This window comes from Mytilus trossulus, chromosome 4 (assembly GCF_036588685.1).
Source record: "Mytilus trossulus isolate FHL-02 chromosome 4, PNRI_Mtr1.1.1.hap1, whole genome shotgun sequence".
Classification (NCBI taxonomy): domain Eukaryota; kingdom Metazoa; phylum Mollusca; class Bivalvia; order Mytilida; family Mytilidae; genus Mytilus; species Mytilus trossulus.
The window spans coordinates 36,350,733-36,374,905 of NC_086376.1; the positions used below are offsets into that span (position 1 = coordinate 36,350,733).

Consider the following 24,173-nt stretch of genomic DNA (forward strand, 5'->3'; position numbering starts at 1 on the left):
TTATCATTATATGTGACACTTCCTTTATATACCAGTACACATTCACGTGTTAAGGAAATATAAAATGCATTTAAAGTAGTGCTTTTTTTGTTAGTTTTCAAAGATTAATTACATGTGGAAGTAGAAAATTCCATACTAGATTATTCTGACCGCTTTATCAATCAATCTACAGAAAAAGTTTTATGTGAACACAGTGTTATCGTACCCTTAATTGAACTTTGTAGTAGTTTATCTTCAAATTTGATAAAATTCAATCTCTAAATATTGAACAATGGCGTGTTCGTCATAATTCATACAAGGAAAATGGCTGATTTCAAAACAATGTTTCTTCAGTTATTATGGATTCTTCTTGTCATGAAGAGTGTGGATTCTGCGGTAAAGTTTTAAAATAACATAAGTCAAAGTATTTCATTCATATCTACATAAACCACGTGTTATTCTATAAGTTTCAATGAATGTTTATCTGTTACATAGTACCATGCTAAAAGTGCATAATCAGTTGGACAGATTTACAAGAAGTGATTGATACAAGTTGTTGTTGGCTATATTTCGATTTAATGGCTTTTTATGTATTTACCAAAATGTTTTTACTTCAGGTGTTTACCCTGTTTGCTTACGTTTCTGGCAAAAAAATGAACAAATGTATGTTTGAAATAAACAATCATGTTGCACGAGATTTCAAAATTATCGATGTTCAAAAGTAGAAAAAAGGCGAATTGACGGCCAATTATAGTTACAACTTACAAATCAAGACACATGTTTACAATAACATAATTTAAAATAACCCCTAAAAACAGTTTATTTTCAGTCCCTTCAGAATCAAAACCGTTTAGATTATCAGGTTTGCTATCGCATTTTTTCGTGAGCACACATCATTTATGTATTTACGAGTTACTAGTATTTAGAAATATGGATACAATATAATTATGATATGATTGGTATATAAGACAATATTCATATAGATCAACGAAAAAGAATGATTTCCGTATGGCCTCCATATCTTGGTATTAAAGATTTTACGTTTTACGTCAGAGCCATTCAAGGACAAAGTAGCCGGGTTCACATCCATAGTTTTGTATCAGGAGAGTATGATTTGCATTACACAATTGCTTATGGTGTCATACCACCAATTAAAAGTCCCTATCTGCTCAACCAAATTTTGCCATTTTCACAGCTTTTAAAATGTTTTACCTTAAGTTTTACTTCATAGAAACCAGGTATATGCATTATCCTGAATAATACATGTATCAGCTTTCTACATACAATTTGCAACAGATGTTTTAAGTCATATAAAAAAGTAAAAAGGTCTTCCGAATAGAGGTATCACTAAAAATAACCCTTGGTTTTCTGGAAATCTTAAATTAGTATACTATGGAGTGCATTAATCCTCAATTTTGAATGCAAACTCATAAACAAGTAAATTTTAGCTTAAAAGGGTCTTACTATATTTCTCTTTCACCAAAAGTTTCATTTCTGCCAATTTGTTGGTTAGTTTAAGTAAACAATGAAATCAAATGCACTATTTTTTGTCCGAGTAGGCCTACTTTCACGTTTCTAAATTTGAGGGAGTAATTGGTGGTGTGATACATATATACCTGCATTTACAAAAACATATCTGAAAAACATGTATTTCAAAAATTATTCTGTCAATTGAGAAGTCTAAGACATCTTTCATATTAGTCCAATGATGAGAATTATGTTGAATAATTTTTGTTTTCTTTTGCAAGCACGAGATAACGTGTTGTTAATGTTGGGGTATATTACTTGCGACACTCATGCTTGAATGATCAAAATAAATGGGAAGCAATCGTCGTTATTTAAGATGTATATTGTAATGTCTTTAAATTCTTTAGATAAATGGCTTGTTATATCAGCAACATATGATATGCAAACACTTGCAGACAGAAACCTATTTAGCTTAATACCAATGAGGACGTTATCATCAGATTTGTTTTTAGATGGTCTTGCTCAAGTTTTTATACTAGGAGTGGGCAGCTCTTAATAAAACACATATAGTTTAAAACATAACATATTTGCTTTTTCTTAGGATACTACAGGAAAACACACAGGGTCGCCTAAACCACCAATGATTAATACAATAATTAACTCGTCAACACCCGTACTAACAACAGTACCAGCAGCAACACCAACAACACCACCGACAACTCTAATTACCAAATCAACAACCATTCCATCGACAACTATAACAACCGTTCCATCGACAACTTCAACAATAAAATCAACAAAAGTACCATCTACAACTTCCAAAATAAAATCAACAACCGTTCCATCAGTAAGTTCAACAACAAAATCAACAACAGTACCATCGACATCTTCAACCACGGTACCATCGATCACTTCACCAACAATAACAGCAACTGTACCACTGACTAATACAGAAACAAAAACATCAATAACTGTACCAGATTCAACTTCTGTACCAACTATAACAACAGTAAACAAATCAGATATACCACCAACGACAGCAACGTCAAAATCTGAGCTAACGGTAAGTTTATCTTTATTCTTTGTCATGTACGCAATTGTGTCGCAGAATCTTATACCAAAAGTGTTTTCGACCACCTTCGATCGCTTTAATTTTGTAAAAATCTTATAGTACATAAATTCAGCTGCGATACTTTAATGTATTTATAGATTGATAGTCTTCTTTTTTCGAAATAATCTTACTGTGATAAATTCGGTGAAAATCGGATACTAAATATTAAAACAAGTTGCTTTCTTTAAAAAAAAAAAAAAAAAAGAAAAGCAATACATGAACCTAAGACGGCTGACTGCCGGGTCACAAAAAGAGTGTTGCTGAATTTGTTTTTTTTCTTTTGCATTTAAATAATTGACTGTGAATAGAAGAAGCCAGTTGAAAGTATATATTTACAGCTTCTATTTGAATGGGCCGATTTGAATAGTCATTTTAAAGCCTAGACTATTATATTTATTACTTGGGAATGTACATAATTTTTCCAATTATAACCCTTTGGCAAATTCTAATTTCTACTTACCGGATGACTTATGCAAATTACACAAACCTATCGCAATATAAATTTATGCTCTCAGTTTGTTTTATAATCTGGAATTCTGGATGCATTTATTTTATCTATCCTATCTTTATATTTTGTTTCCTACATGAATGCCTTTATACCCAACTCGTATTTGAAGCTGTCTTTACTCATGGTAGATGTTTTATATGTGGTGAAACCTGTAGCATGCAATTTATTCGGACCTCTTGCGAACAGACTTATTTTGGTCTCATAAAACATCTCAAATTTTAAGGATTTCCTGATTTTACTTAAATCAATTCAAACATTATACAGGGAAACTTAGTTTTGCCGAAGAATTCCTTAATTCAGAAGTTTATTAATACCTGTATACACTTTCAAAATAACCAATTTATATAAAAAGGTATGTAGATATAAAAAGATACCAGAATTAAAATGATGTACACAAGACACGAGTTAAGTCTAAAAAAAGCAACAGTGACGCTCGAATGAAAAAAGTTAAAAGGCTAAATACATAACAAAGTTTAGGAATCTATTCCTTGGGTAGATAATCCTTAGCTTTTCAAAAAGGTCAAAGTTTATAATAGGACAGTGACTCAAAAAGAAACAAAAGAGAAACAACTCGAGGTCAGAATACCTTTAGTAATGATGATCATGCTTGAAAGTCACAATGTAAATCTCTTTCTGCCGTGTCTTGAATTTAGATAACAAAAACGAAAATAAGCTTTCACGAGTGAATCTAATAGTATTGCATGCCAGTAGTATTTTAGAGCACGAAATAGTAAAAAGAAAGCATCTCACTGATACCCAGGAAAAGAATACGCATTTGCGTCAACACATATCTTAATATAATAGTTGAATTCGAATTGACATTTTATCCGGAATTTTTGACAACGCAAAACGATAGTGTGCTTTTGAAATGTGATCTATAATGTGAATGAATCAAGACGTGTAAGATAGTAGGTCAACACAATGAATACAATATTCAAAACCGTACCATAGTAAAAATATGTAGATGCTATAATGTTAAACTATTTTTATACAAACAAACAAAAATTGAATTAAAGTTTTTTAATGAACTAACGTTAGTTTTTCTTTTTCAAATTCTTTTGAATATATATAACATTAATAAACACGAACGTCAAGTATTTACGGATGGACATTGTATTTATCGAATGAATCTATTTCTAAATTATTACATTCCACTATGTGAATATATTACTATACAAAATATAAGCAAAATCAACTAAATCCATACTAAAACAATATAAAATAATCAACATTATGGTTGTAATTAAATTTTGTTGTGAATATTGTAAATTATTTTTATGGTTGTTGTGAGCAGCAAGGATTTAAAATAATGCTTTATGAAATAAGAACACACAAGTGTTTTTATTCACGACCGTTTAAAATCTAAATATTTGATAAATTCATCTTACTTTCCGTTTTATGATTATATTACAATACAAAAAAATAAAAATTATTACTAATCAAACCTAAAAACTAAAACGGTATGAGATAATAAACGTAAAAATATAATAATTATTGTTTGTAAACATTTTTTTTTGTAGGATGCAAGAATTTTATAAGATTTTATTTTTATTTTTCCTTTACAAATGAATATTTAAAAATACCAAAGCAGAGTATATTGTCATATAAAATACTTATTCCTTAATTGCAACTCTGAAAATATTCTGATTTCAATCATTGTTAGTTTCTTCAGAAACATAAATACAGTTTATATTATATATATATTTCTTTCATTCCGATTAAATTAAATACGTTTGATAAGAATATTATCTTTCTGTTTTCCGATCTAATATTAATAGTTTAACCAGTATGTTCTCCACGTAAGTCTATAATGAAATACACAGTCAGTATCCCGTGGTTAAATCTTCAAACATAATTAGTTAACATGTTATCGAGACAACGTTATAATTGACCCAGATACACACATCGTACAGTAGTCGTTTTAAAACAGATATAATTGCGTCGTCAAGGGACATCACGGGACCATATCAAAGCCGTAGATAACAACCTCTTTAGACCTGTATAAATGACAGAAAACTTTCGAGACGTTCCGAGAATTTTATTCTGACTTCCGGCTGAGAGATATCGAGTGGCCCATAGACACATCCAAAACTCACCAATATATAAGCATGAACCCCTCAGGGGGTTCATGAAAAAAAAAAACCGGAATTACATAAAGGTTTGTTCTGATCGATCCATTTTTATACGCCCATCAAAATATTTACGGGACGTATTATGGTCTACAAATGTCCGGTGTCTGTCTGTCTGTCTGTCCGTCCGTGCGTCTGTCTGTCTGTCCGTCCATCTGTCTGTCTGGCGTAAACATGTCGCACCGTAACTTGAGAACGACTTTTCTAAATTTCATGAAACTTACTATATTTTTTTCTTATGATGGTCAAATGATCTGTTAACTTTTTGGTGAAAATCAGATTTAAACTTGCTGAATTACGGCACTTTGTAACTAAAACAGGGGTGTGTTTTTTTAACATGTCGCACTGTATCTCAAAAACGATTCTTGATTATTGCTTAAAACTTTGCACACTTCTTAGTTATATTAATCTTAATATCTGTATACTTTTTTGGTGATATTTCAAAATTTCATTTTTGAGTTATTAAGTATTTTGTAAAAAAAAGGGCGAGGGGTTTTACACATGTCGTGCCGTATCTCAAAAACCATTTATGATTATTGCTTAAAACTTTACACACTTCTTTGTTATATTAATCTTATTAATAAGATCTGTATACTTTTGGTGATGACTCAAAATTTGATTTTTGAGTTATTGAGTATTTTGTAAAAAAAGGGGAGGGTTTCTTTTACATGTCGCGCCGTATCTCAATTTTTTTTTTATGATTATTGCTTAAAACTTAACACTTTTTTGTTATAGCTATCTAAATATCTGTATACTTTTTGGTTTTGATTCAAAAAATTATTTAAGTGATCATATTAAGTTTTTTGAGAAAAAAAAGATGTATGAGGGGTTTCATTTGTCCCTCCGTATCTCAAAAACAATAAATGGTTATTGCTTAAAACGTTCTCAGAAACTATTTAGGATTTTTGCATAAAACTTTCACACAAGACGACGGGCGTATCATGCGATTATGGCGCAGCTGTTTATTTACGAAGTACTAGCACTTTGATTAGTTACAATCGTAATATTTCGGTCGCAGATTTTACAAGCTTGAATTATGCCCAACAAGCCAATTTCCTTGGTGTTCACTTTAGGGTAAATTATAGCCTTGAAATTCAACTATAAAAAAAACCTTAAGGGGTTCTCCTGAAATGTGTCTCGACTACGGTTTGTTGATGTCAGTGTAAAAGTGTAATGTTTATTTAAAAAGTGAGCCAATCTATAAGAAAAATACATAATTTTAAACAAAATCAAATTCTTTATATAGATGCTATTTCTTTGTCTTGAATATATTTTAAAAGCTTTTGTCCAAGATTCAAAGCAATCTATGAAGGTTAAAAGAAACTGAAAATGAAAAATATTTTTTCAAAATATAAAAAAAGAAGATGTGAAAAGTATTTGATAAGTAACAAACTGTATCTCCAGACTTGTTAATTGTTAAATGAAAAAACATATATTTCCATTCATCAGTAAAATACATATTTTTTTTTTTATATGAAACACCTCAATTGAGAAAACTATAACGGCAGTATTTATAACAACAATTCATGAAGAACAAACATGACAGACATGAATCACAGGCTTCTAACTTCGGACATGTTTGTGAGCACTCAGTTGTAAAAAGCTGAACTTATCATAAAGATACAAATAGATGCTCATCTATCAAAAACACTGAGTGGACGTGTACATCCAAAACCTAAAAGACACAACACATGTTTGAAGTCCACTGAAGTTTCGACCGAGTGCGGGATTTTTTCTCGCTGTGTTGAAGACTCTTGTGTACCTATTTTTTGTTGTTGTGATGTACAAATACCCGTTCACGTACACTTGTATGTTTGTCCATAGATACGTCAAACTTTTTTGAAATGAATTTTATAGTTCGTTTTTATGTTGTACGTTGATCTTTAGCTGTTAATTTCTGTGTCATTTTTGTCTCGTGTGGAGAGTTGTCTCATTTGCAATCATACCACATCTTCTTTTTTATATTCGGTTGATTTTTGCTCTTTGGTCGGGTTGTTGTCTCTTTGACCCATTCCCAATTTCCATTCTCAAGTTGCTACATTGTGAGTACTGATCTGAGAGTACTCGCAGTTACTGACAGCTAGTTCAAAGTCAATAAAAACTAATGACAAAAATCATGTATCTAAGACTAATATATGAGGGAGAGGACAGGGGTAAGGGAGACAGAGAGAAAGGGGTTAGGAGAAAGGAGAAAGGGGTGGGAGAAAGGAGAAAGGGGGTAGGAGAAAGGAGAGGAAGAAGTTGGAGAAAAAATTAAAATATGAAAATAAAAATATCTTTCTTTTTTCCGGTAAATTAAAAAAAATAAAATAAGGAGAAGAGGGGTAGGAGAAAGGAGAAGAGGGGTGGGAGAAGGATACCCCCTGTCCTCCTCCTCATATATCAATCAGTACACATCAAACATCAAACATCCATTAACAGTCAGAGATTTCGTGTCTAATTTTCTGGGCTCAGTTTACAACATCGGATGTGTTATTCCGTTTGAAATAAGTTTAATACAGGTACAGGCAAACTTGCAAACCAAATCTTTGTAATTATGAAAGAATATAGTAAAGGTTTTAAGTAATTTGTGGAAAAGAAATCCTGACTACTTTAAATTACTAGTTATACATAGGTTTGTTAATATTTCTTTTTGGTAGAGTAAAGGCATTTACAAGTAGTGTGTCTTTTTAATGTGTAATATAATAGTACTGTTTCAGTTAAAGGTGACGTAAGTTGTTAGATGAGGGTGACAGTTGGCGCCTGTTAAAACGTTTAATCCTGCTGAATTTGTTTGCACCTGTCATGGTTCTTAATTGTTTCTTGTATATCGGTTTCTACATAGATTAGACCGTTGGTTTTCCTGTTTAACATTAGTCTTGTATGGTCCATTTGTAGTGTGTTGTTCTTTGTGAACCAAGACTCGTGTTTAAAACCAAACTTTAACCGATAAAAGTTCAATATTCTTTGCTTTTATATATAGAACCCATTCATACAAACTTAAGAGACAATATCAAATACTAATAAATATTATGTTTATTTTCATCATCTTTACCTCTTTTCACCACTAAATCAACCTGTTAATGTCTGCTTTGTGGATAGTTAATTTTCTCCAAGCATTCTGGCTTTTTCCAGCGATAAAAAATCACCGCCACGAAATAGCCAGCAGTACTGAATGTAGCGTTTAACATAAACAAATTCAATCAACACATCTGCTGGGTGTGCATACTCAATTGTAGTCACAGAAGATCTCTGTTTTTATCTTCGCAAATTGTTACAAAACATAACTGGAATATTGCAATTTACTAGTATACATTTTGTATTTCAAATGATGAGACAAAATCAAAGTATTTGAAACCAAAAATCCGAAAAATAACCTGTTTGGAATAAAAATGACAAAGACAATTTAATTTATGAAGAGGGACGAAAGATACGAGAGGAACATTCAATCTAATAAGTCGAAAACAAACTGACATCGCAATGGCTAATAGGTAAAAAGACAAACAGACAACAACAAAATAGTACACAAAAAACAACATAGAAAAATAAAGACTATGCAACAAGAACCCCGCCTATACTAAATGCATATACCTGGTTCATAATACTTTTTTTTATTTTTTCACATTCGAATTAGGTTAGTGCAACTATTACTGGTTCTACAAACACTCCATCACCAACACCAATGAAAATTCCGACCCCTATCACTTCTCAAAGACCCCAAACAACAGATGGTACAGAATCAAGTGGAACAAGTACAGAAGAAACAAATAGCACAGTGGCAACTACAAGTACAGAAGAAACAAATAGCACAGTGGCAACTACAAGTACCAAGACAGCAACACTCAAACCAAGAAAAACAACTCATAAGTCGACAGTAACAGAAACGTCACATAAACCGACAATGCCTACTAAAGGAACAACTGAAGCACAAAATGGGAGTAAGAGTAAATCTAAATCGTACGACAGAGAACTTGTTATAATATTCGGTGTTATGTTAGGACTAATGTTTGTTGTCATTGTTATTTTTGGAATACATAAGTGTCGCCATAGAAACAAAGAATCGGACGATTTACCAATGTCGTCTGCGGACAAATATAGAAACGGTGGAGAGGACGTTACCATAGCAGCATCTTCGTTTTGATATTTGAGGATTAAGCTGATGTGTTCACTTTTTATTGAAACATTATACGTTATTGTTTATTGAAATGCATTGTTCATGTACTTGATTTAGTATTATCTCAATGGGCAAATCATTCATGTATATTATTTACTTTTTTTCGCACGAATTTCACTATTTACCTTATCATTAAATTCATAATCATAAATTATGATCATAAATATCTAAAATGTGAATACAAATGAAATACTATTCTGACACAAATTGAGAAATATTTTATTCGATGTGTTTAATTAATAATTCCTTTGATTTTTCTTAATCAAATTGATGTATATGATTTGAAAAACGGAACGCTATTTTCAACACCAACACTGCATCGATCAAAGGAGTAGGTTCAGTAAGACCCCTTTTTGGTCCCAAAATGTAGCAGATTTACAAAATTGTTAAAAGGTTAAACTTTTAGTTTTTTAATGCACAGTAGAATGCTTCTGCTACATAAATATGGGCTGTTTTTGACAATACAATGCACATGTATCGGATACGAGCACCATTAAGTCATGCTAAATTACTGAAATCTTCACAATTCTAGCATTTTAGTTAAATTTTAGACGGTTTACGTGTAAAACTAAAGTGGCCGCATTCGTGTTCATCCTTTATATTGAAATGTAAGTTGTATTTTATGATAAGACATGACATATATCAAGGTTGAGGATGAACACGGATGCGGCCACGTTCATTTTTGACAAAAACTATATGAAAAGTGATATTTTTCGGCATATTTGATAGATTTTTCATATTTGAGCCAGAATCGGATCGTTTTTAATGACTAAATCAGTTAAAATCTTTCCCATTAACTAATTGATTCAAATGAAATAAACACTTAAGTGTTTAAAAAGTGGTCTAAATCTTTCGTCAGATGAACCTAAAATTTGAGGCCAAAATCGGTCCTTACCGGACGACTCCTTTGCCAGACATTGGCATGTCAAGTTTCCATTACATAAAAAGTCCATTTTACTACAATGTATCCATTGACTGATCCGTTGACGATTTACGAATCTCTCCATTGCATAAACATACCTACAGTTCTAAAAGAAACCAATGTTTAGGAAAGACGCGTGTCTCAAACTGAATTTGTATTGTGCAGTTTGTTCTCGCATTATCATATTAACTCTTAACAGCATATATCTTTTAACGTTAACTTTGTTTAGAAATGCATTTTGTATGCTTTTAAAAATTACAGTACAAAATGTGTACACAGTGAAATTGAATACTAGTATTATATAAGTAATAAAATAACATATTTACATTGTTTTTTTTCATTATCCATGATTTCAAAAAATCTTTTAATCCCACACAGTTTTGTTGCATAAAACATGTTTGATAGAACTTTGCACGCTTTAATATTTTGTAAGTGTATTGAAGAACACCGTAAACGATCTTAAACGAAAAACGAACTTCGAAAACAACACAATGAAGATGCACATTTGATACCTTATCCTTTCGTTTCAGATAATCACTCAGAATGAAAATATAAAAAAAACCAATCTGTAAATGTAGTATGTATTATCTTTTATCACTTATGATTTAATAACAAGATTACAAAATAAAGGTCTGTTTCTGTAATTACTTCTAACATAACTTTTGATTTTATAATCCTGCATACCACCGGTCTCCACTAGATTTGAATAGACATCGAACGACAAAATTTCTTTTGATTTGATCTATATACTTTTTGTGTTTTTTGTATATGTTTGTTTTTCTTGAGATTGTAACGCAGCGATGACTGCTCTAACCATATTTTGACTATTTAACCGATTAGTTCTGTTTTGTTCGCGCATCGTTTTAAAAATAACAGAAATTTGATGCGACTGTCACAAAAGTGAGACGTTAAGCGCTATAAAACCAGGTTCAATCCACCATTTTCAACATTTGAAAATGCCTGTACCAAGTCAGGAATATGATAGTTGTTGTCCATTCGTTTGATGTGTTTTCTCCTTTGATTTTGCCATTTGGTTAGGGACTTTCCGTTTTGAAGTTTCCTCAGAGTTCAGTATTTTTATGATTTTACTTTTTTCGTTATAACGACATCAAAATAAAACTCCACCCTGACACTCACAAGCCGCACCGTACGATCGCGCTTGACTCTAATCTTAAATGACTTGGGATTGTATGTTTTCCTACCAATGGTTGTGGTTCTCTTTAGGCTCTGACTTTCTGCCAACAATAAAAACTGTCTGTTACGTAATAGCACAAAACTGCGTAGGGCATTGAACTACAATAATCAATCAATCTAGATCTGGATACAATCTAACTTTTAATGTTATTGGCTCACAAGCTATTTCATGCTTTCATTTTTTTCCCCTAATGTTAGGTTTTTATGAAATGTTAAAAAATATATAAGTAGTGCAATGAAACATGACACATTGGCAACATGAATTTATTTTAATTTTATATACAAAAATAGTATGTACATATAATAGTATGCAATATGATTGTCTTTTTATTGTTGCTTTTGGTATCGTATAAATATATTCAATCTGCTTCATACTGGATATTTAATTATATATATTTTGGCCACTTTTGCCATCGCTGCTAAAACTGACTAGGAACATTACATGTACAGCGCAGGCCAAGTCATAACTACACAAAGATTAACCTGAGTATATCAAACTGTTTTGAAAATAACATACATGCACCAAAGATCGTCTTTTGAAAATATAAACATGCATGTGTCACACAATAAGTTTTTATCTAAATTAAATTATCTTCAACATTCTTCCTACTACATCTATTATATTCGGAGGTATGCACCAAAGATCTTCATTTGATAATATGAATCGTATTTTTATCAAACAATCAGAATGTTGTTAATTTTGGGAGTCTGGTGGATTGTTATTTTCATCCATTTTTATTCGATATCGGTTACGTCTGGCGTTTGATGTTTTTGGTTTTGGTGCATTTGGTGGCATAGGATTAAATTGTGCAGGTGACATATGAATAGTTTGTGTCTTGATATTCGTTCCAGAAAGGACTTTTATAATTTGCCAATTTGAAGACAGAGTTTCTGTTGGTTGACTTTGGTTTCCGTTCGTTATGCAATCTGGAATAAGTTTTTTCACAAATGTTTTCATGGCTGATTTCAATGTACCACCATTTTCTCCTGCACCTTCAAAATCGCCTATTGTACTTTCTGAGCTCGAGCTTTGAATGTCATCTAAGGTATCACTTATGCTTTGAATGACTGCAATATACTTATCATGCAGTTTCTTAAATACTTCTATCGCTTTGCTGTAACTCATATTTTCGATGACAGGAAACAGATCTTTTTCTTGCACCTGATAAAACCCAATCAGTTCGTTATCATCCAGTTTGTTAAAGATGTCTTCAGTTGGATATGTATCACCCACTGCAATATCCATCATAGTACGATCATATTGGTCTTCTTCACTGTTGCTGACTGATTTTTCTCTTTCTATCTGCTCTCTTATATTCTCAAAAATCTGCTCTGGTTCTGGTTTTGACATTTTATTGGAAGCTATTGTCTCATTGGCCTGCTGTTGTTTTGATTTAGACATTTTATGTGACGCTGTTGTCTCATCAGTCTGCTCTGGTGATGATAAAGGCACTGATTTCACAACTTCACTTTTATCTTTCTTTTCATTACTCATCTTTTTTACAATTAACATCTTTTTCAAATTTAGTGACCAAGTATGAACTTGATCTGGTTCTGGGTAGCTGTCCGGGTTTTCTATATATGTTTGCTTTTTGACATCCTTTTTCTGTCTTTCTCTGGCACAATATTTTCCAGTAACGATTTTGCATACTTTTTCAATTTTGCTTTTAGGTATATAGCAACATTTATCAGATGCCTTATGTAGCCTGGAAAATCGGTACTTTCTCTCAGAGATGTAGCGATCTTTACTAGATGTCTTTTGCAGCCTAAAAGTTGGAAACTTATTCTCCCAGTTTATCCTTTTCAAAGCTAATTCTGAGTTCATATCTAAAGCTCCACCGTTTGTTGTTGTCTCATTGGTTTTCTGTGGAGCTGATATTGACGTTGATTGCGTTGGAATAACTTCACTTTTCTCTTTCTTTTCATTATCACTTTTGCTTTTAGGGATAAAGCATTTTTCATCAGATGAAAGATGCAGTCTTGAAAATCGGTACTTTCTATTACTGGCGTAGTTAATTTTACGAGATGTCTTTTGCAGCCTAAAATTTCTATATTGATTTTTCCATTTTGGCCTTATAGAACCTAATTCTAGGCTCATATCAAAAATTTCATTGGAAGCTGTTGTCTCATCTGGTTGCTGTGGTGCTGGTTTAGACATTGATTCTGTTGACATATGTTTACTTTTATCTTTCTTTTCATCTCTGATCTTGTTTACAATTAATTTCTTTTTGGAGTTTTGTGGCAAGTGCTGCAATGGTGGAAGCAGTTTGTGAGTACCAGGGCGATTAGTGAAGGGGTGTTCTTGCACGCATGTTTGCTCTTTGTCAGGAAACACTGGTGGTAGTTTAAGAGTAGTTTCATGTAGTTCTTTCGCGTATATCATCTTCTTGTTAGGTAACAATGGTTGTCGTTTTAGAGTCTCTGAGTATAACTCTTCCACGTATTTAAGATTCTTGTTTGGTAGCAGTAGTGGTAGTTTTACTGGAGTAGAGGGATACTTTTCCTCGTATTTCATTTTCTCCTTACCTAGCAATTGTGGCAGTTTTACTGTAAGAGAAATTTTCGATCTCTTAGCATGCTTTTGGAGCTCGTTCCTTTGTGTCTCCTCCTTTCTAGAATAATTTTCAGTTTCCTTGCTTTTCATAGATAGTTCAAACATCTCATACTCAACTTCAAGTTCATGATTCAGGAAACTCAGTTCTGACTCGGATCTACGCAATGTGCAGCAAGAGTCAACACACTCGCCTGTAATGCACTTGTCGGATTCTAGTATATTTTCATGGATTGGTGTCATTACACGTGTTCTACCAGTTCTCCCAATATATAATGTGGTGTCATCAATAATGACAGCGTTGGCTTCGGTCATTTTTCTTTTATACTTGTTTAAGCTACCATTTGAAGAAATCAGAAGTTCCTCGTTGAACAGTTGGTTATGTTCGCGTTTCACGTGAAGAAGGAATTTTGAAAAAGGATTTTGAATTCTTGAGCGGTTGCTCCTTTCAATTGTTTTGTAAACATTTTTCAGGGTTTTCTGTTTATCAAGAAAAAACTGTTTCTGTGTCCTTAAGTAATGAAGCCTTTCTTTCATGGAGATTTGTAAATTGTGCATGCATCGCTTCATGACATGTCTGTCAGCCTCAATAAAATCGATCCATTGCTCTATTTCTTGCCTCAGCCTATTCTCGGAAAGTTTGCTTGGTTGCATGTTTTGTAGCTTGTTGGAGGTTGTATGGATTGCTTCCTCTTTTTCTTGAATTAAACACTTCCAGTTGGCAAGCAATCTGAAATCATGTTTTATTTTCGTTCTTAATGTAATGTATAACGATTTGCTACATAAAATAGAGCTCCTAGTATATAACATTATTTCCTCACATAAATCAGTTGTATATATAGAACTGGACTATTATCATAACACCAAAATGTAGTTGCTAAATTTACTAACCCATTAAAAACAAAAAGTATGGGCATTTCTAATTTACGATTCTAAAGTAGTGATAATACAAATACGAATGCCAAACCATTATATAATTTTACGTCTTTCTGTGCTGGAGGTATATATCAGTGTCTCTTTTTTTAAGTTTTTGTAAATTTCATTTACATTGACAGGAACTACAACGACTAATTAGCACTTATTTATAACCCGGGGAGCTCAGTAGAAAAGATATGGAAACTGACTAATTAGTATGTTATCGTTAATAGCCCTTTGTGACCATGTGCGATGCCGCCGTCATAAACTGACCAGACATACTTCTTATCAATCACGTGGTTTTAATCGAGACAGCTTAACAATATTACCTGTCGGAAAACACTTTTACTTATGTCAATCGCGTCGGTAGACCTTTATTCGTGAACAACTTATTTAAGCAAATCGACTTATGCATAAAAAATGAAAATCGGCCCAGAATTAACTAGTCTACAACGATTTGAAATAGTGAGTGACATTATTTTATTATTTTGTGGGTGAAGTTTAAATCGCGATTAAGGTGTGTTCCGGTTACCGCCGGTTAACAATAAATATATTTGATCAATATTAAGACTGTGAAGTTTATAGTAATATATATGGTTAAGTTACTGGATAATCCTGGAAAGTAGAAATTTCCAGTTTACAATACGAAAATTAATCGACCAAGTCGAAAATTTATCGAACAATAAAATACAGCAGAGGAAAACAGAGAACTATAACTACGTTATATAGCTAATTATGCAATTATACATTTATTTTCCATAAAATATGTTATCACTATCCGACCAAATGAAACCGTCCAAATGATACTGGTAAATAATAAGTGGACAGTCGCACAAGAATTTGCATAATGTCACCATACAAATCCTCGAGTACCATTACTAAAAAAAAAATCAACACATCGGGGTTCGCCGCTGAACATTCGTATATACTAACCTATGATCTTACCCTGGATTTAGAGCAAAGCTTAATAATTCCTACATTTATCTAAAATCTCTTTGATCTTTTTATTTTATCAGAACGATTATTTACAATCGTCTTAAATATGCAGGAAATGTGTGCCACTCGATCAGTGGTGTAAACACGGTAGTTATCATATAAACACAACTTATCGTCAAAATTCTACCGAACAATAAATCAATTAAAATATGGGCATTTATTCAATAAATTTGATACAAATTTCCATCGTAAATGTGTTTTATTAAAGAAATAATGATGACTCGCATTAATCCATCAGTCACTCAATCGGCACACATATGCAGATGTAAGGTAACGGAATCTGCCGAGGTTTTCCGATTGCTGTTTCCTGAGAATTTATAACAACTTTCGATTTCCTCGTTTATTTCCGTAATCCCGAAAGCAGCCGATAATGACAATATTGTTGGCCACCAAACACTGGTATGTAAAGAACGTGCCATGTTTCAAGCTAATTAACATGTCATTAAATTGCGCGCGGCATCGCAGATGAAACGTTTGAAGTCGAGTCGTAGTAGTTCCTGTCAATATAATACTTCCATGGTTTGACATTTCATATCCGTTTTGTTAGGGTTTTGTTTGTCGAAGATATATCATTGTCGTAAGGATGTGGCAATACGGTACATATTGCTGTACTTTATGGTTTTGGGACTACTTTTTTTCACAGATAATTAAATTTGATATTGTCTCATATTCTGTATTTGTTTAAAGATAAACTATACTTACTCATTCCCTGTCCTGTTTACGTATTCCACTGTGTCATACTCTATCTCGAATTTTTGGCTTCTTCTTGATCCGACTACAAAATACACAAATCTTTGTATTAGTTAATGATGTGGTGTGATGATCTACATTAGACAATCCACATTTTGCAACCAGTCTGATACATTGTCATCGTTTATTTCTGTTCGATTTTGCAATTTGAATAAATGAGTTGGAAATATATAATAATGACCCTTCCTTTTTTAGATCTGCCAATGCAGGTTATAGGAATGGGGATATCCATGCTGTTCTATATTGTAATTCTTTTCGTCCTTTCGAAAAGTTATGACTAATTGTAATTTTTTTTATGATTGTCACATTTAAACTACTTGATCGAAATCAAAACACATAAACGCATCGGAATTCCGTTCTCATTAAATGGTCATCTAAACGAACCAACAGTTACTGTATTCAATTAAAACAAATAGTCCGTTGTTAAATGTACCGAAAAGGGAATAACACGCTACGAAGTGGCTCCTTAAACTTACTTCTTTCTGTTCTCTTCTTGTGCACAGTCTGCTTTGTAGGTGCCATATTTTCGACTTTCTCACTACAAAAGATAGAAAAAATAAGTTTTCACATTTTCTCAGCTAAAAAAGAAAGCAATCACCCGTATAAAGGAAAGATGTTTTGTATAACGGAGGCATTATGTTTTAATATTGGGTCAAAATAGACTGTTTGCTGGACAAATACGGAGATATAGTACCTCGTTAATCAAAAGTTCCAGATTTCTTTACAGTACTTTATATTCCTTATCAGGCATGATTATATTAATTATTATGTTTTAATAAATTTCTGTTTTATAATCATGCCAATAAATTACTTTGGGCCACAGCTTTAAAAAACCTACAATTTACAACGTATTTATTTTTTTCGTTCAAATCTTTTTTTTATTAAATCCCATCATTATACTAAGATCCAGTAGTAGTGGTTTCTGAATTTCAAATGTCACTTTGATTTAGTTGCGGTCAACGTTTAAAGCGCTGGGTTTGATTTTTTTTTACTAGTTACTAGAGTGGCATCCTTATGTTGCAATATTTTGATTCGTTTTCTAGCAAATTAGATAACTTTAATCCAACTACCCTTGTTAGGCTGCATATGGTTCTATTTATACAAATAATAATGGTAATAAAGTTTAAACTAAACATTTCGAACATTAAAGTACAGTTCTATATTTCTTAAATATGTATACATTATTAAAATTAGCATAAATTAATGTTAGATATGCTTACCGATCCTTCTTCGTTCTTTCTCCCATAATTTCTCGTATTCACTGATTAAAATAGTTAGATATTTGTTCTCTTCTTTTATAATCACTGCTTACTGCGACAGATAAAACTGTGTAGTGAGGAATATGAGGTGCCGTCACTTTGACAACGTTTCTTCTATTATGACGTTGCGCTACCGCGACCTTTACAATACATGCAATCTGTTGTACTGCAACGCACATATTAGATTTTACGTTTGTCAAGTAAATTTTGTAAATGTTGTACATTATTGCAAAAGTTTTTATCTGCGGACAATTCACCTATCAGTGATATAAAGAAAATACGAAAATCGGTCGCGGATTCAGACATTTAGGAAAGGGGGAATTAATCCCCGAACCCCCTAATTCATCCGCCAATAAAAATGGACACTCGCAAACCATAACTCTATTAAAACAGACAATGCCATGAGAAAACGAAAACCAATTACAAGTAAATAAAAGTTGAAAACATTACAAAGAATGCTAAAGGAACAGCCCGAATTCCACAAAAACTTAATTGGTGCCGTGGTATTACTGTAATTTTCATCGGTTCCGAATTTTGATAAAGATACACAAATGTTTTGATTAATTTTATTTCTTTTACTTTTTCTTTTATTTAGGTTAAAAATTTGATTAAAAACTAACGTTGGTTCGTAAACAAAATGCGTCTTTCATATTTCATTCTTGCAAAATAATAATTTAGTAGTATATTTGCCGCATACGGTCATTGCGTAAATATAAAACTATGTTATTCTTGCATAATTTATCTTGGCATGATACTTTATAACGGGAGGCTGGTACTTGATTTTCATATGAAGAAGTCATAATCTTTTGATCAGTTAAATTGAGTTCTTTTTAGAGCTGGCATGTCAGTAACTGCCAGTAGTCCTTTAATAGTTCATGTCGATTCATGTTGATCATTGTCATTTTGGTAAGTTACTTCCGTTACATATTTTAACATCGGACTCGGACTTCATTTAAAAAAAAAGAGTTTTACTATGTGTATTTCTGTGTGTTTGTTTACTAAGTATTCCACATTGGCTAGAGGTACATGTATACGAGTGGGTTGAGATGTCATAAAACCCGCCTTTTTTTTGCCTGTTCCAAGTCAGGGACCTCTATCCTTCGCTAGTCTTGTGTGGTTTTAGATTTTTGTTCATTTAAGATTCGGAGTTTAGTGTTGCGTCCTTTCTGTGAATTAGTATATAATATTTTAGGGGTAGCTGTAGACCGCATCTGGATGCTTAATTTGGTCGCTGCATTGAAGACCCTCTGGTGACCTTGGGCTATTTTGTGCTCTTTCGTCGGGTTGTTGTCTCTTTGAAACCTTCCCCGTTTCCATTCTTGATTCTATAAGAAGATGTGTGTCAATTTGACAATCTTTAAACCAGAAACAAATGATGTTATAGTTAACAACGAAAGACCTTCAATAATGAGAGCAAAACACAATATATTCAAGGACCCGGGATGAAAAATGCAAAATAAATTATAACTAGAAATCTTACTAAAGCTAAAGTTTTAAACGAAAGTATATTAAATTTGATATATTAGAGAAATCTGTATTTTCATTTCTTTGAATTTTGATGAAAATAAGAAATGATACTTAATTTATTATTCAAACAAGTGTGGACACAGATAAGTTTGACTAGTACGTTTAGGTGTTTTCCGGTGTTTTCTGTTTCTCTGCCCCACCAATAGCGTTCTATAATAAACTGGTTTGCCAAGTGACAGTCAACTTATACTAAACACTGAAAGTTGCGTTTTATTATTCAATATATATGAGAAGATGTGGTATGAGTGCTATAAAATTACAGTTTGTTCTTTTACTTTACGTTACAATTTCATTAAGCTAAATATTTTATAACGTATGTCATGGTTGGTATTCTGGTATCGGTAATGATATTCTGGCATAATGTTGAGATCTTCTGTTGAATCAATCTTTCAGCTAGTTAAGGGAGAACATAGGTATATATATTTCCCGAGATTGAATTTTCTATTACTTTGCCAAAGTGAAGATTGTGCTATGTTTTTTTTCAAAAAATATAATCAGTAGTATGGGTCACCGTGCTTTTTGGCAAGCTATGAGTCGTTGAAAATTTTCTAGATTTGGTTAGATCAGGAACATTTATATTGACCTGGTTAGATTGTTCATTAAAACACATTATATTGTGAGAAGATATGTTATAAGAAAGTACGAAACAACTAAACGAACGACAACAATTGCATCAACAACAACTAAAGAATTGACAACTTCAGTATCGACAAAACCAAGTACAACAACTAAACAACCGACAACTTCACCAACGACTAAACAATTGACAACTCAAGTACCAACAATATTAGCGACAGATACTAAACAATCGACAATTTCGTTACCAACAACACCAACGACAGTTATATTATCAACAACAAAAGATGCATCACTGACATCAACTAAAAAGTAAAAACACAAAAATACTGAACTCCGAAGAAAATTCAAAAAGGAAAATCAAAAATCAAAAGGCAAAACCAAAAGTCCAAACACATCAACCGAATGGATAACAACTGTCATGTTCCTGACTTTGTACAGGCATTTTTAATGTAGAACATGTTCACCACCGATTTAACTACAACTGATACTACAGCAACGACAACAACGATACCACTAACTTACCCAAAGGTAAGTTATTGTACATTGATTAATACTTGTTTAATACAGATAATTATTTCACCGTATTAATGCAAAAGGAAATTATGATAAAAGCCTTTGAATAAAAGAAAGGGAGATGTGGTATGATAAGAAATGAGTCAACTATGATCCACTGAAGTTCAAATGAAGTGGACGGACGCAATTACAGGCTACCGTACGACCTTCAACAATGATAAACACACAATTTGAAGTTCAAAACAATGCTTAGTGTCAGTTAGTATCCCATGATTAAAGGAAGTACTATACAAAAAATAGACTTGTAGTTGTAGTTGTATATATTTTACAGTGAATTTGTAAAATTTGGAATTCAATATCACCGTACAAAAGTTTTAACTAATATTGCTTTTAAGTTGGCATGGGAGTCTAAAAAAAAAGAAGGTTGGAATTGTTCATACTTTGCCAAAACGTAGTATCTATTGATATATGTTGATAAATATAATAAAAATGATAGGTCACCGCACATTTTTTCAAGCTACAGGACGTGACAAAATGACACAGTTTGTATGGATTATACAGGGAAAAACACCATTTTGTTATTAGAAATTAAACAAAATGATAGAATTGTTAAATACTTAAGGAAAAGATAGCTTTCAGACAATGCTTTGAGAATATCAACAGAAAAGATAGGGTCACCGTACGTTTTTTCCGGCTAAAATACAAAATAGGAAAATTCAATGTAGAATCCTTCAGAAAATGCACTGTTTAAGAGTTACTTCCCCTTAAAATGCCAATTTAAAAAAAATTAAAAACCACCAGAAATAATCAACATTTGCAGAGATATTTAATAATTATAAGTTATTTTCTTATAAATTGGTTTATTTAAATGAACAATCAATTTAAAAACTTCATTTCTGCATCAAATTTTGCTAACTTAATAGAAAATCTGGATCATTGGTTCTCTGTTTTTTACAATCCAAGATGGAGGAAGACACCCATACCACCTTAAAAGATATATTTCAAACTCGTTGATGTATTTTTAGGAACAAATATATTTCTTATATCAAGTTTGTATTCAGGGATTTTACAAAATCCCATGTAATATCACTGAAATTTCATGAATTGTACAACATCACTAATTTTAGTCCAGGGATACATTTTCATCTCAAGTTTTCATTACATGTAAATGAAAGTCCATTCTATAACAATGTTTCCATTGACTGATCAGTTGACGATTTACGAATCTCTTCATTGCATAAGTATACCTACAATTCAAAAAGAAAACGGTTATTTTTTTTTAGGAAAACGAATGTCTCAAACTGAATTTGCATTGTGCAGTTTGTTCTTGCATGATCATAATAAAATCATACATCTTTTAAAATTACTGTACAAAAACATGCATAGTTCCTGTTGTACCACTGTCCCAGGTTAGGAGGAGGGTTGGGACCCCGCTAACATGTTTAAACCCACCACATTATTTATGTATGTGGCTATCCCAAGTCAGGAGCCTGTAATCCAGTGGTTGTCTTTTATTTATGTGTAACATATTTGGTTTTAAAAAAAAAATGTTTTTTACATTTTACATAAATAATGCCGTTAGTTTTCTCGTTTCAGTAGTGGCGGATCCAGAACTTTTCCTAAGGGGGGGGGGGGGCCCTCTGACTGACCTAAGAGGGGGCCCGCTCCTGTCATGCTTCAATGATTCCCTATATATTCAACCAAATTTTTCCCACAAAAGGGGGGGGGGACGGGCCCCCCAGGATCCGCCTATGGTTTGAATTGTTTTACATTGTCTTGTCGGGGCCTTTAATAGCTGACTATGCGCATGGGCTTTGCTCATTGTTGAAGGCCGTTCTGTTACCTATAGTTGTTAATGTCTCTGTAATTTTGGTCTCTTGTGGGTAGTTGTCTCATTGGCAATCATACCGCATCTTCTTTTTTATATAGTGAAATTGAATATAAGTAATAAAATAACATATTTACATTGTTTTCTGATATTTTTTTGTTGCAGGGTTAATATTAGATACAACATTGCACACTTTGATTTTATATAAGTGCGTTGAACAACACTTAACCCGAAAACGAGTCTATTCGAACATCTGAAATGAAGATGCACATTTGATTAATTTAAATAGTTTTACATTTTCCGTTCATACATAAATCTTTAATGTGAATGCTAGTTAAGGTAAAAACTAGAGTGCACACGCTGAATTGTCTCACTTGCTCTATTGACCATAGATTTTATGTTGATAGTCCTAGATTTTTATACAAGTATCACATTTACTTAATAACATGATCCAAGAAAATGAGGTCAAGTTCAGATACACCAACCAAGAAATACATGTTCACAATTATAATCATTCCATACACTGTATGCTTATAATATACTAGGAACAGACCAAGCCATAGAAACTGTATACACATAAATGAAAAATGAAAATAAGGTCAAGGTCAGATGAACCCTGCCATACAGACATGCACACATTACAATCGATCGATCGATTATTTAAGTTGACTTATTACATAATTTATCGAAAAAAAACCTTGTACATTAAAACTCAACATTGATCGATAAACCATGAGAATGAGGTCAATGTCATATGATATCTGCTAAACAGTCAAAGAAGACAAATCATGTCTTCTTTGACTGTTCGCAACGTTAAAATACTGAATCCAAGGGATGTGTTTTAGTTGATTTTAGTTTCTGATGCAAGATTTTTTAATTATTAATTGTTCTGTTTTTTGGCTTTTAAGTAGCTGTAAGTAACTGTGGATACTCTCAAATCTTACTTTTGGATCTTATCTATATACACGCTTTTATATTTTGGAATTGCTACAATTTTTCACTTCTTCGTACTATGAACATCAAAGAAAGGGGGGGACCTCGAAGCATATTTTTTTCTAAGCCATAATATTCATTTTCAAAATCTGTTGCCTCACTTACTCCATACGTATTATGTGTTCCCCGTTTAACATTTATTGAGACATGTGTAATCGCTTGCTTGAAACTTTTTTCAAGTCCTACTATACAGTTTATAACCTCGCTTGCTTTCGTTCACAAAAACTATCTGCATTGCAATGTAGATTTATCCCTCTTCGGTTGCTTTCTTTAACGGTTAGAATCATATTCAAAACAGTGTGGTCCTGGCCATTGATTGACGACCTAAATTATCCCATTGACTGGGACAGATTAGGTGAACGTTTGCTGGTAACAATCACTGCTCACTATGTACTTTTTAAAGACACTGAATCTGTGGGGTCACCAAAGGTTCTTAACGCCTAAATAAAGCAATTCGAAAAACGAATCCGGAATAATACGATGTGTTGATTTATATCAATAATATCAATAATATAAATCAAAACATAAAGGTTATTCCTGAATATTTTTTTCAAATTATTTTATTATTAAAGGCGTTAAGAACCTTTGGTGACCCACACAGTTTAAATTCTATAATAAGTAAGAAGTGAGCAATGGTCGTTACAGACAAACGTTCACCTAATCTGTCACAGTCAAAGGGATTCTTAAGGTCGTCAATCAATGGCCAGGACCACACTGTTTTGAATATGATTCTAATTCCGTTTTTTAAAATGGTGTTAATTTCTGTTCATCTTGTTTCTCCGGAGCACTTAGGGACAAG

At 32.5% G+C, this 24,173-nt stretch overlaps 2 protein-coding genes across 2 annotated transcripts; one reads left to right on the forward strand and one right to left on the reverse strand.

Annotated features, from left to right (window-relative positions):
* Window positions 1–207: 207 nt before the first annotated feature.
* Window positions 208–10,387, forward strand: LOC134713882 (mucin-2-like). Its single transcript, XM_063575168.1, has 3 exons — window positions 208–375; window positions 2,048–2,509; window positions 8,808–10,387. Exons 1-3 carry the CDS (start codon window positions 304–306, stop codon window positions 9,312–9,314), a joined length of 1,041 nt encoding a protein of 346 aa, XP_063431238.1. The 5' UTR covers window positions 208–303; the 3' UTR covers window positions 9,315–10,387.
* A 1,770-nt stretch (window positions 10,388–12,157) lies between these two features.
* On the reverse strand, window positions 12,158–18,006 carry LOC134716580 (uncharacterized). The gene is made up of 4 exons (XM_063579591.1): window positions 17,896–18,006; window positions 17,152–17,213; window positions 16,628–16,700; window positions 12,158–14,744 (listed from the first exon to the last, which is right to left on the reverse strand). Exons 1-4 carry the CDS (start codon window positions 17,919–17,921, stop codon window positions 12,158–12,160), a joined length of 2,748 nt encoding a protein of 915 aa, XP_063435661.1. The 5' UTR covers window positions 17,922–18,006.
* Between the last annotated feature and the right edge of the window lie 6,167 nt (window positions 18,007–24,173).